Source organism: Aythya fuligula, chromosome 2, assembly GCF_009819795.1.
Source record: "Aythya fuligula isolate bAytFul2 chromosome 2, bAytFul2.pri, whole genome shotgun sequence".
NCBI classification, from domain to species: domain Eukaryota; kingdom Metazoa; phylum Chordata; class Aves; order Anseriformes; family Anatidae; genus Aythya; species Aythya fuligula.
In genome coordinates, this window is record NC_045560.1 from 139,801,352 (window position 1) to 139,814,972 (window position 13,621).

Here is a 13,621-nt window from a genome sequence, read left to right on the forward strand (position 1 = left end):
ATCAGAAATACCTTGTTAAGAACCCTGTGAGTGGAAATGGGATAGTTCTCCACTGTCTGTGAACTGCTGTGTGCAAAAATACACATATTAGTTTGTTCCAGTATTAATTGCAGATTCTTCCTGTGCATGCAGCAAGGCAGGCAGATCTTGGGATCTGAGCTGGGCCATGCTTAAGTAGTTATGAGAATGTTTTTCACTCCCTCACTAAGACTTCAAAGCAGTCCTTGTTTGAAATTACAATGTATACAATTTCTCTGCAGTGCAAAAACATTCATTAACACAGCCAGGTGGCTATGCATAGGCAATATGCAAAGATAGAACCAGTTGCTGGTGGAAATTGGTAGAGGCCCATGATGTCAAATAACCAATCTGTAATTATAACAGAAAAAGAGCTTTCTCATTCTTTTTCACTGATACCACTTAGAAAGATATTCCTGATAAAACAAAAACAAAAACAAACAAAAAATCTACTACTGCTAAAGCCATCAGTGACTTGGTTAGAAATGCTAAACATTTATAAATCTGGATAAACTCATTTCTGAACAAAGTAGTTCCATTTTTCTCCCATAAAACTTTGCTGATCATTCACCTTCAGACTCCTTTTTTTCTTCTTCCAGAATGTGGGCAGATGAATGAGAGCCAGAATGGTTTTGTTCAGAATGCTATTTATAGCTGAATTATTCTGGTATTCAAACTGTGGTCAAATCTTAAGGGCCAAAAGCTGTTGTTGGGTTCATCTAGATGATGCATGGATTGTTTAAAATGATCCTAATTTTGCTTTAAAAGAAGACAAAGTTAAATTGGCTCCTCTACCTTCTGTTTTATGCAAGCCTTGTGTGTCATCCCTAAGACAATATGTATATGTAAGAAAAGAATCCTAAATTGAGTCCTTTCATTCTGGTGTTGTATTCACCAAGGTGGCCTAATATCTTAAAAGCCATGGGATGTTTTCTAGCTGTGCTAGTGAGTCATGACTTGGGGCTTCTTTTACAGTGCAGCTATCATAAGTCTTTGAGTAATCACAGACTTTAAAAGTATGCTACATCAACAAGATAAGAGAAACAGCCCACAGCACTAACAGCATTATCTTTTACCAAAATTGATTATCCCATACTATGTGTCTCAAATATTTTGTATAAACTTACTCAGCAAGCTGGAAATAAGTGTGTTCCTGAAGAATAAGCTAGGAAAGAAAATGAATAAATAAATAAATAAAACAAAAGAACAAACAGCAACAAAAAACACAATTGTGTAGCAAGGAAAAACGAAGTAAATATCAGTAAATTGAATGTCTTAAGTCTTTTTTTTTGTCTTTCTTTTTTTTTTTTTTTTTCCTAACTTGCAAAAACTGAAAGCAGGGCATTACTTCCTCTCTGCTTATATTTCTTAGTGCTACTTTTGTTATGCCTCTTGCTGTCCTTTTCAATATGCCAGTTGATGGGTGTAGGATCAAAGCAGCAAACTGCCTCTCTGATTTGCCCAAGGAATCATGAAATATATCACGTTTTATTCCAGGTGTGTGTATATGAATACTATTTATTATAATTTGCTGTTAAGGGAAGAAACAATATGTTCAATGTTCAATACTGAGGTGGTCTGTTGCAATTATGGGTCACTAGAAATTCCCTACAGTGTTTAACATAGAATTTTCATTCTTTACTTCCCTTTTCTCCCCACTGTTGGTATTTTCTGTGGCCAGGCACCTGTGAAGAGTCGGTGCCAGCTGAGATTTTACAATTCTTGCTGCAAGTTATGGGAGGGCAATGAAATCTCAGTGACTCTTCCTTTTCCTAATGTAATCCGTCACTACAATTTTGATACCACTTTCCTAATACGAAATTTCAGAGGAGCAAAATCTTGTAAAAGAATGCAGAAAAGTTTCAGGCTCCTTGCTCAGTAGTCAACAGAATTCATCAGAGGATTTTTAATAGTGACATTTGCAATCATTCTTTTACAACCCCTTGTACCAGCCTGTGACCTCCCCCTGCTTAGTGCAGACAAAGGAGCATATACAATGATTTTACAAAAGGGATGAAGACGTAGTAGGAAAAAATAATCTTAGCAGATGCTTGTAGACCTCACTTTGAGGTATTTTTTTTTTATATATTACATTCTCTTAGCATCATTTTTTCCTCCAAAATAAAGATTTTCAGTGACAATAATCTTTGTTAAGGATCAAACTGTAATGTGCTGCACCTTGCATGAATGTGGCCAAAACATGTGTGTTTTCCAAGACATTTGAGCAAGTTGTTTTCCCAGCCCTAAAACTACTGTACACATATCATGTTAAAATGGCCACTGGTTATGGTGAGCATCGAGAAATTTATCTTTTTTAGAAAACTGTGATCAAGGGAATCAATCAAAACCTTTTGTAACCCAATTTGCAATCTACTGCTCTCTATTACGGTGGTCTTGATGGAGGGGGAAATACAACAGCTTCAGTGCAACTCTGCATGTTGCTGCCCCACCTGCAGTGCATTTCAGTGTACTAATACATACTGGAATGTATTGCTCAAACTACAATGTGGGACTCTAACAAAAGGGAATAAAAGAGAGAAATAATCTGTATTAATTTACTCAATTATCAAATGGAAGAAAAAATACACTTTTGGAAAATAGAGTCTCATTTTTATATCTGCCTTAAACCTGAAATACTTATCAGATATTAGATTCATGTTATTAATCTTACTTAAAATATAAAGTGTAATGATGTGTACCTTAAAACTTAGGTAGGTTTTTGGATATCACTGGATGATCTGCCCTAAGTTTGTCGTTCTTAATCCATTAAAAGACAGGCCTGCTTGTAAATCCACAGGTGCAGATAAGGAGTCACTGTTTGACTGTGTCTGAACCCTTTTCAAATGAAAAATGTCAGTGGCAGAAAGGGAGGCTGAATTATTTTTTAAAAGGGTTTTCAAAGATTCTCATGATTCCTCTGGTATCAGTTAAATGTGACACGTCCATAGACATAGCTGTTTTTTAGTGAGTAAAAGCAAGCTAACGCTACAGTTTTCATTCCTATGTAGAAAGAAAATGTTGCAGCTTTTGTAAGTGATCAACATGTTGCCTTGCAGTACCAGAAAGATTCCTGTCTTCTATAACTAACATACATGTATAAAGATATTTTTTAAAGTCCATAAAATTTGTGACTTTTCTTCTGTGAGAGGGAAAAAATGCATGTATATGGATGCATATATATCATGTGTAAATTATATATAATAAATCCATAAGCTTTGATGCTTACATACTGCCATTTAAACTGTCATAGCTGTGTCATGATGAGAACTCACCCGCACACATTCAAGCTTTTGTCATGTAGTACAGCTCTATTTCCTAGATTTGTTCCAGTTTGCAAGAAGGACCTGATGCACAATTTTAAGTAGAGTAGTTTTGTAATCTGCAACACTCAGAGGTGAAATTTAGATTTCTGCACTTGGAAATGGAATCTGGAGCCAAGTCTCCTCTTTGGAAAATGGTCAAGATTAACTCCTGCAGACAAGGAGAACCTTCGCTGTCTGGCAGTAGCATAAATCCAGGCGTTCATGGGAATGGTTTGTTGGGGGAAGTCTGTGGAGACTGCCTGCAAGCCAGGAGGAGTTACTCACTTCCTTCAGCCCAAGGTTAATTTCTCAGCAACTGCCAGTTCTAAATCTGGGATGAGTTTACTTCTTGCATAGTTGGACTTCCCACTGTTTGTTCAAAAGCAGAGTCCTGCTTTGGGGGAGAGTTGTCAAGAAGGGATGTGCTGCTACAAAAGGCAGGAATTGCTGCTGCATCTGAGAGGTGTGGGAAGGGAAGCAGGATTTAGTACATGGGCTGCAGCACACTGGTGTGAGTTCTGCTGGTCCTGAGGACAGCAGCAGATTTTCAGCTTTCATGCCTGCCTGTGGGAAGGGCAAAGCTGGGACGTGCAATGACTTGAGCAAATGCAGATAAATTTCTGACAATAAAAGCACAGATCAGTCCCCTTACTATGTTTCATCCCCCTGAAAGTAGGAAAGCAGAATTTATTTGAATTATTATAGAGAACAATGTTGAAATTGTGTATATGAACATAGCTACACTGTAATGTCTGTTCATAGGAAAACAGGTTTCTTGAGGAGACTGCTTTGTAATGGAAATAGTCCAGAGTATTTTTTTTTTATCCTGAAATAAAGTAAAAAATCAGAAAAGTTAAAGTGAATGGAAGTAACACTTTTAGGGGTTAATTTTGAAGTCCTTACTTTCAAAAATAAAATATGCAAATGAAAAATTAATAATTCGTACACACTGAAAAAAAAAAAAAAATCATTCTCTTTAGCCCTCATTGCTTAATTATTTTGTGTTAAAACCTCAGTCTAACAAGTAAAGTTCTAACTCTGAACTGTTACTGCCTGTAAAACCTCACTCAGTTCAAAATCTTTCTTTTTTAAATTCTAGTAAATATTTCTAGTAGTTGTTTTGAAATCAGTGGAATTGCACTGGATTCTATCACTATGAAGTATGCCTCTAAATTTTTTAGAAGCTGAATGCTCCAGAATGTGGTCTTGTGACAGCCAAATGGATCATGCACTAGGGTACATGCTGTTGCACTCCCAGCTATCATCTTCCCCCTCCTCAGCATTTCTTAAGAACTTTCTTGAAACCACTCTTCTGAATAAAAATGCCTTCAGACTGTACTGTGTGTTTTCACACAGTACAGGAAAGAAAAGGGACTTTCTAAACCACATTTGAATATAACTGCAAGGAAGAAGTTTGTTTTTCTTTTGCAGGATGACCTGATCGGTTGTTTTTTCAGACAAGTGTAATTAACGCTCATTCCTGGCGTCCTCCAAACTCTGCAACAATGAAAACGGAGGTGGCTGTTGTCAGGGCACGAGTGAAAGTGCTCTAAGCACTGCTTGTTCTCTTTGTTCGCAGGAGAGCTGGAGGTGGTCCAGAAGGATGGGGAGCGCAAGATCCAGAGCAGGCAGCAGCTTCCGGTCGGAACAACATGGGGGCCATTTGCTGGGAAGATGGACCTGAACAATAACACCTTGGTACGTACACTCTCCCAGACGCTTTGCCGCAGTACAGTGCAATCTGTGGGGGAAATAACCTAAGTTATTGCCCATCCGGAGCATTTGAAAAACAGTCATTGTTGGCTTTCACGGACAGTGGTATTTGGATCTTTTCCAACGAGTTCGCCTATGGCAACCGTCCACATAAAGTTATGTGGAGCACAGGTTAACAATATTCAACTTGTTATTTTACAGCAGAAGGGAGGCATCGCTTCCTTGTTTGCTAAACCAAGCTGCTGCCTTTCAGTAACGCTATCTGACTTTTAGTGGCTTTCTAAGTTTTTCATAGCATTAATAGGCGAATTTTTCATTTATATTACTGGATGGTATAGAAAACAAATAGCTATATTAGTTAAGGCTAAAATTCATTAAATTTGACTCATTAACAAGGTTGCTGAACATAGTAAGATATTCTGGCAGATTAAAATTATTTTGGAAGATATTGAAAGTCACCTGCCATATATACATAATTAGCCTTTTTTTTTAATATTATTCTGATTGCAGAAGGTATGTGGGCCGTATTACTTATAAGTAACACTTTGGTGACCTCAGTTCCATGTGCTGAAAATCATTGTCATTCCTAGGTCTTCTTTTAATTTTTACTTGTATCAGTTTTAAACCTGAGCTTCAATACTTCAATATTATTTTTATATAGTTGAGATCAATTTTCTGAGAGTATCTGGAAAGGTGATAAAAATAAAAAAAAATAAAAAATAATAAGAATAAAAAAAAAGAATATCTCTAGAAGAAGATCTTTAGGCTATCTTTGAATATGCATTGCCCTGCAGGATACCACTAAAGAACCATTATTTTCAACTTGATCACTGGTTCCTATTACAGACCTTGCATGAATGCATTAACATAAAGACCCACTGAACTATTTCACAGTAGTGTATTACATACATTTGGGGCAGACACTGTTGAGCTGTAAATTGAGAAGCTAAACTTCCCAGTGTTGGGGTTATTGTTCTGCTGTTGGAGGACCTGAATAGAGTGTGGAGTGCTGAGTTACTAAAGTAGCATCAGGGGAAGCATGATAGAGAGGCATGTGGACCTTGGGAAAAGGGGAAAACTGAAAGCCTTTAACTCCTCCCTGGAGAACCTGTGCCTATATGTTAGAGTTCTGTTTCTAATGTTTACAAGACATGTTTCTTTCTATAAACATGCCTATAAAAATTATAGAGAAGCATTATACTATTATGAGTATATAGTAGCAGTTTAACACCTTGGTGTTTCATAGACTCTGACATAGTTTATTAATCACAAGATGTTACAGAAAGTCACATGGAAGCTTTGTCTAAGTCTCCTGGAGTTCAGTATTACCAACCCAGATCAGATTTCCCATTCAGTTACCTCAATAAAGGATGGATTTTCAAAAGTACTGGACGCTCAAAGCTTCTTATTGTTAGAAAAGGGAAAATTGATAATTTGAACACCTGTCTCCATTTTCTCTTCTTCATCTATTTCATTTTTATTTCTTCATCTATTTCATTCTTAGTCTAGTAGTCTATTAGCAGGCTCAAAAAGTTTTTCATAAAATTTCATTTGTGACAACTACTTGCAATTCAAATATTTTTCTAAGATTCCACCATCACTACTCTCCTCAAGTTCCATGTAATTACCCTATTGCCCTTTCAACTTCTACCACTTCTTCAGGTATATAAGACTTGCAGATAATGTTTAAGTATAGGAGATGATGTTGGTAGATCCTACATGATGAAGGTTATCATTATCAGATATCTTTATGATCAATTTGTGACATATCAGCAATTGATTATATTGCTTCATTTTTCTATTCTGAAGCAGAGGTAGAGCAACTGAAATCCTTCTGTCAGGAACTTGCTCCTCCTTCAGTAGCACAGGCATATATTAAGGTCTCTTATTTGAAATTTGGGCAAATACCACTTCTGCTATAACAAAAACAATTAGCTAATTTTGTTTTTTAATGAAATTGTAGTGAGACAATTTCTCACAACAGTGAGAAGAGCTGACTTTTTAGTTTAGTGATTATGATTAGAGGGAGCAACTTTCTCAGCCTAGTTCAGAGAGATGTGGGATAAAAATTCTCAGAAGTACTTTTCTCACTAAACTGGAAAAATACCCCTTTGCTTCTTGTCTAATTAAAAACTACAAAGTATTTTTGCTGACAAGTGAAATATTTTACGTTTGTTATGCTACTAATATAAATATGTTTTTAAATCTGAAAAAGTTCCTGTAAACATAAGTGAAGTCCTTAGCAATATTGTTTTGTCCCCTGAGCATCTCTATCCATTGCGATAGTCAAAACTGAACTGGATATGATCTCAAGAAATTTGAGTTAACTTCGAAGTTGAATCTAACTTTGAAGTTTGCCTCGAAGTTGAATCTAACTTTGAAGTTTGCCCTGCTGTGAGGAGAAGTTTGGACTGCATGACCTCCAGAGGTCTCTTCCACCCTGAATTATTCTGTGATTCTAAGAAGTTTCTTTTTCTCAAATATCAGGTGTTTGCTGCAGTTCTACATTTGTTACCTGAAAATGCCGTGTAAAGAAATTTAAACCTTTTGATAGATCTTTAATTTACTGTTAAAGCAACATGAACACAGTGCACAGTGACAGCTTCTGCATATCTTTCTTCTTCCTTTTTTTTTTTTTTTAAATGATTCTGTTTTATTTATGATCTTTCTGTTTGCTTGACACATTTGATTACTTTTTTTCACTGGCATACATGCTCTCTGGTTTACATAAGGGCAGTTGTATTTGTTTACTTAAGTTATTTATATCTGTTTTGGAAAGCTCATTTGGATAAAGCCTTGCCTCCATAGAATTCAATCAAACCTTCACATCAGCAGCTGACATCAGGTTTAGTTCATTTCTGAATGAGAACTTCAACAATCACACTGTTATAAACATCAAATAATCTTTGGAGAAAAAGCTTTAATGTGAATTTTTGGTATAGAGAGGAAAGGAAAGAAAAATTTGGTGAAACTCATGTGAGTAAATATCACAATATTTGCAGCTGGTCTCTCTGCTGAAAATTAAATTGATGGTTGACCACAGGTATTTTACCTGACTTTTCTAATTTTTAATGTTAACAATATGACACACTGTCTCACAGGATATATTTACCTAACAATTACAGCCTACTTACTATCCTTTCACTTAACACTGTATTGAATCTGTACATGTAATATCCCATGGAAATGCTTCGTATTTCAAGCAGTGCTGTGGTGCTGAATACAGACTCATTGCTGTTGGCTCAGGAGATGAAGCAAGATAGTTAATTCAGCATGGTAATTAATTAAGTCACCAAGCCAGATGTCAAATACTTTTTAGATCTTTCAAGTTTCTGTCTTGAAGTATATTAACAATATACATCTCAGAATAGGGGAAGGTTGAGTAACTTGAACAAAAATTATTTAAATGCTGTTTGCAATTACAATAGGAACAGCAGTTGTTCACTGCATCAGCAGTGCCACAGCACTGTTGGGAGATGTGGTGGAGCAAGGTCCCTATCAGGACTTCAGGATAGTTAAAATTTAATGGTAGACTCAAGGTAGCTCAATGACTAATCATGTTCTTAATTTTTCTCATCTAGGAGTCAGAGAGTTACTTTACAAAGTAATTTACCCCATTGTATTACTATTACTGTTGCTAAAAAACCCTGCATGCACACAACAAAAATCTTCAGAATGTTGCTTTTTAAGAACAGTGAGTCTTAGATCTTAAAAATTTTCTAGGCATTTAATTCCTATTTCAGTATGAATTTAAGAACTTCATATATAGCTATCTAAATACTTATTTATATATATCTAATTAGATAGTTATTTAGAGTGATAGATCTCCTATTTAGATAGTTTTAATGATCCACTCCTGTAATTTTTCCAAACTGATGCAATTCACCTGCTCTCAGCTGCTGGTCTTTGTATCTGTGTGCAGAATTGGACACAGAGGTTATTGCCCTCCATTTCTTTACACTTCCACTTCCTTTCTGCTGCAGACATAAGTTGATAGTCCCAAGAAAATGAAGTATCAGTGTTTTCAAATGGAAGCATGATGATACTCTGATGCCAGTAGTGAAAAAACAGAAGTTTTTTTTTGCATTGCCCTCTCTTACTGATCAGGTAAAAAAAAAAATAAAAAATACTGTCATACTTTCATGTGACAAAAACGTATATAAATTGCACAGGACTTCAATAGAAATACAATGGAAGAGATTTCTTGAAAGAATTAAATAGATACCTAGAAAGTGTACTGCTGAAATTAGAGCTTGTTCTCTTGTTTTATGCTAAAAAGAGATCATATGCTAAAAAGAGAACATATTTCCACGTTTTCTTGAGATTTAAAGTAGTATTGCTCTTTTGACAAACAGACAAATGAAGAATTTTGTGAGATACTTTTTTTTTTTTTTTTTTTTTTTTACCTACAGCTGGTGAGAACTCAGTTCTAAAGGAAGACAACATGATTAAATCAAAATGATCTCCACTTTTACCAGGAAGGCTCCAACTTTGTGCCTTTCTGCATCACTAAAAATACAGCAGTTCCTGGGTACATAAAAGTAGACAGTAATATATTTCTAAGCTGGCACCCCGTATCTTGTGGTTCCTGTCTTTAACAGTGAAGGATGTTTGTACACATGCCAGATATAATGTGAACAGGCCAGTGAGAAGAATGGAAGGCTACTCTAGGCTGATCATACAAACCACTGGAAGAGTATCTGCTGCACATATGCAGATCTAAATTGAAGTCACTAGCAGTTTAATTAAGAAAAAGCAGTTTGTTTGCTTTTCCCAGCTGCAAATATTTTCCCTCTTTCCCCGAAACAAAAGAAAATTTCAAGCAGTTCCTAACTGCATTCAGTGTTTCTCAAGAAGCGGCACAGGACCACGTAGCCCATGATGAATATCAAGCCGTGGATGATGCCATCGCTCTGGTAATCGAGTAGAGGCATTCTGAGATGTGTTTTCCTTTGGCTGCAGCCATCTAGTTTTTGGTGTTAATCTGTGCCCATGGCAGGGTTTTGTGAAACAAAACAATGAGCATCTGGATCCTGTCCCCCATTCTTGTAGTCTTGTCACAAGGAGGAGCGGGTGGTGCAGGCCTGTATCAGCCTGATAAGGAAAAGAGGATTCAACATGGCTGTGACAGGAATACGTGGGAGGAAAGTGTGCAGGGTTGGACCAGGCAAGCAATGGGATACAGCAGAGACCCTTTAATGGGATCTGGGAGGTTCAGCGCCAAAGCCACACTTCTCCTGGAAGATATCCTCAGGAAACAGTTTGATTGGGTAGTGCTGTGAGGGGCTGAGGAGCCAAGGTTCAAAATGCAGTTAAGTTATTCACTCGCTAATCTGTGGCTGGTCACTGCAGGTCAAAACCCTCATATCTGTAGTAGCCAGCAACTTTTAATCTCCAGAGTTGCAGTGTGAGAGTTTGCTGGGCACTTGGTTGGAGGTTCTATATGGCAACTGAGAGAAGCAGCCTGTGACAGGCTGTCTCTGATTCTGTATAATGTGTGAGGCAGTTTTTATCTTTAGACATTTACCTGCAAATGGGGATTTGGGCTTTTATTAGTACAGAGTCATTTTTATGTTTCGTTACCAAAAATAATATATTGAGTCACAAGCCTTGATTCTAATCTTTAATATACTGTTCTTTTACCTTTCAGTACTTTAAAGTGACTACAAAAGCATTCCTCTCTCATTTTTATTGTTCTTATTGCCAGGTTCTCCATGTTTAAAACTGTAGCTTGGAAACACTTATTTCCTAAATACTGAGAGACTTTAATGTAGCAGCACTTCTAGATGGCAAATTGCATTACACTTATGGAGTGCACTAATGCACTATACAAGCATCAGTGACAATTACTTCAGACAAACTGAAACATTTTTAAAAGCTGAGATACATTAATATGATGTGGAAGTTTTCATTTAAAATCCTTTTATTTTCTTTTTTAGCCCCTTGACTGAAGCCCTTTTTTTTTTACAATGACACATACCCATGGTTCACTTTGACAACTGTTTGTCAAACAGCAGAATTTCACATTTGTTACGAAATACCACTAGTAACTTTGAAAGGTTTTAAAAAGTAAATCAGTTTCTTGGTACTTCTTATAAGCATGTCCATTAAACAGACTTTTATCTGAATACTCTCATAATTATGTAATAGATACTACCAATCATTTTCATTAAGCTGACAGAAAACTCAATAAACTATCTGTGCCATTTCTGCAAGGTTCATTTCACTAGTGGGATGCTTCTCAAATGGGGAATGCATCCCAGGGAGGTTTGTCAGGGAGCAGCTGAAAGCTGGAGAAGCTGAAAGCTCAGAGAGGAAAGGATGGGGCAGGGACAGGAGCGCAGGATGAAAAAAGGGCAAGAAAATTCAGTTCAGCAGAAACAGAGGGAGACACCAGCTGTGAGTGCCAGGCTCTTCTGTTTTAGGATGTGGGGAAAAGCAGAGAGAAGATAATGTCTACTGCATCGTGTATTATGCTGTTAAACTGTCTTACATGTTAAATTTAGAGACTGCCACTGCAATGACCTGTGAGTAGCAATGTATTCTTGTGCTACTAGGCTATGGTCATCTATTCTAGCCTTCTTTGTACCATAGGCTTTAAACCTCAAGCATTTATTTTGCTATTGTTGATTTTGCCAAATTCATAACACAACTTGTACAACGGGATATAGTCCTATTTAAGAAGTTTGAGTGAGAGAAGGAATTGATTTAGCTCCTTTTAAAGTCATTCATATAGCTCAGTACACTGAAATATCTAACAGGCAAGAGTTCAACATCCACGATAAGGAATATAATATTAATATTGTCTTCTGAGGAAGGTTTTAAAATTCATACTTTTTAGAAAGACATTTTTTCTTATTTATGAAACATTTGTATTATTATAGGCTAAGCTGATATAAAATGCCAGATTTAAATATTCAGGCATTTTTTAAAATAACTTCTTTTAAATAACTTCTTCTCACTATATTTTACACAACACCTTTTTTTTTTTTTTTTTTTTTTTACTGTGAAATAAAATTCAGTTTCTAAATTGTTGACACTTAGTGTAACATCCATAGAACAAGTACAGGAAAATCTAGCTCCATAATTTTATGGGAATGTAAAGCTATGAATATGCTCGTGTCTGCACAGATGTTTGCATTGTTAAGCAAGAATTTGGTGCTTAGGAGGGGCTCTGAACCAAGAGACTCACAGGCTTATGCTCTCTCTTTCACCATTAGAAGAATAAAACATCCTGGATGCTCCAGGGTTTCTCTGGGGAAAATACATAAAGCTATGTCTGCCCAGGGGTAGTTAGCCTTAGTGGAGCCACTGTTAGTGGAGGGGAGCACCATGATGCTCTTGCGTATGGAGTGGTAGCACTTGTGTGCACTCAGCACATTGTCCAGACAGTGTGTGTGGACATACATGTGATTAAGAAAACATCAATGGATGCTTTCCATAAGACCTGTCAAGGCAAAGCATGCAGTTGTTTGGAATCAAGTGTGCTGTAGATGAAATTTCAGTGTGAAAAGAAAATACACAATTTGCTGGTGTCAAAATTTTTATGTGCTAATAAAAGTGCAGAACTAGATACCACTCTCTTTCATGCGCATTATCACTGAAGCAATAATAAAATTTGAAACTATTGTCTATCTTCATTTAAATGAAAAAAATGACTGAGTAAAGGAATGGACCTGTGGTTTCAATGAAGACAGTGGCAGCTTGCTGCTCACTTCTGCACAGCATGATGAAGTGATCAAAATTCTAAACATCAGTTCCGTTTGTGCCTGAATAGGCATAAGAGAAATAGCCTATACATTTTCAAGACTGATTGAAAGAAAACATTTTTCTAGTTATTATTGCTACCAGGAAAATTAACTACATTTTGTGAAAGTATGTATTTTAATGTTTTGAATAGAAAAGAGATATTTATAGCAAGTATAGTTAGCACAGTATGCATAGTCTCTGTTAATACATACATCTACATATACAAAAAAATAAGTGTAGTAAATATATGTATTTATACATACATCTGTATGTGTACAATGTCAGTGCTCGCATGCATATAAAAGAACAGCACCTTCTAATATAAAGAAAACACTGTGTTGTTAGCTCCTAAAAATCAGAGCTGTATTTGAAATACCGTAATTTTGCTGAACTTTACACTCCATTCAGCTATAGTGGCTTTTCTAATGATGTTGTAGTATCACATAGCCAGAAGCAAGACTTATCCTTTTCCAGATGCAGTGGATCTACTTTGCACCACCAAAATATGGGCATGGCCTGAGATCTTCAATGCTGAGAGAGGTTTGTAAATGTCCTGGGCCTCATTTATCAAGCCTGGAGAACAAGTTCATCAATCTAGTCCCATGGTGACTCCGCAGGCTTCAGGGGAGCTGCAAAGATGATCAGCTCCAGCCATTAGGGCTCTTCTGCGAAGCGTGCAGGAGTCACCACTGCTGGCCATCCCTGCCCTCCCCAGCAGTCTGAGACCACCTGCGGTAGTGGGAAGGCTGCAGCAATTCTAAATTACATGCACATAATCATCAGACTTGATAGTCTCACATTCATATCCCATCATAAATAACTTAGCATTAATAAAGTTT

At 36.6% G+C, this 13,621-nt stretch overlaps 1 protein-coding gene across 1 annotated transcript in view; it reads left to right on the forward strand.

Moving 5' to 3' along the window:
- Nucleotides 1–13,621, forward strand: part of ZFPM2 (zinc finger protein, FOG family member 2) — a 322,873-nt gene that overhangs the window by 157,667 nt on the left and 151,585 nt on the right. The window contains exon 4 of the mRNA XM_032182033.1: nucleotides 4,900–5,018. Coding sequence (XP_032037924.1) covers nucleotides 4,900–5,018 — 119 coding nt within the window. The remainder of the gene's footprint in view (nucleotides 1–4,899; nucleotides 5,019–13,621) is intronic.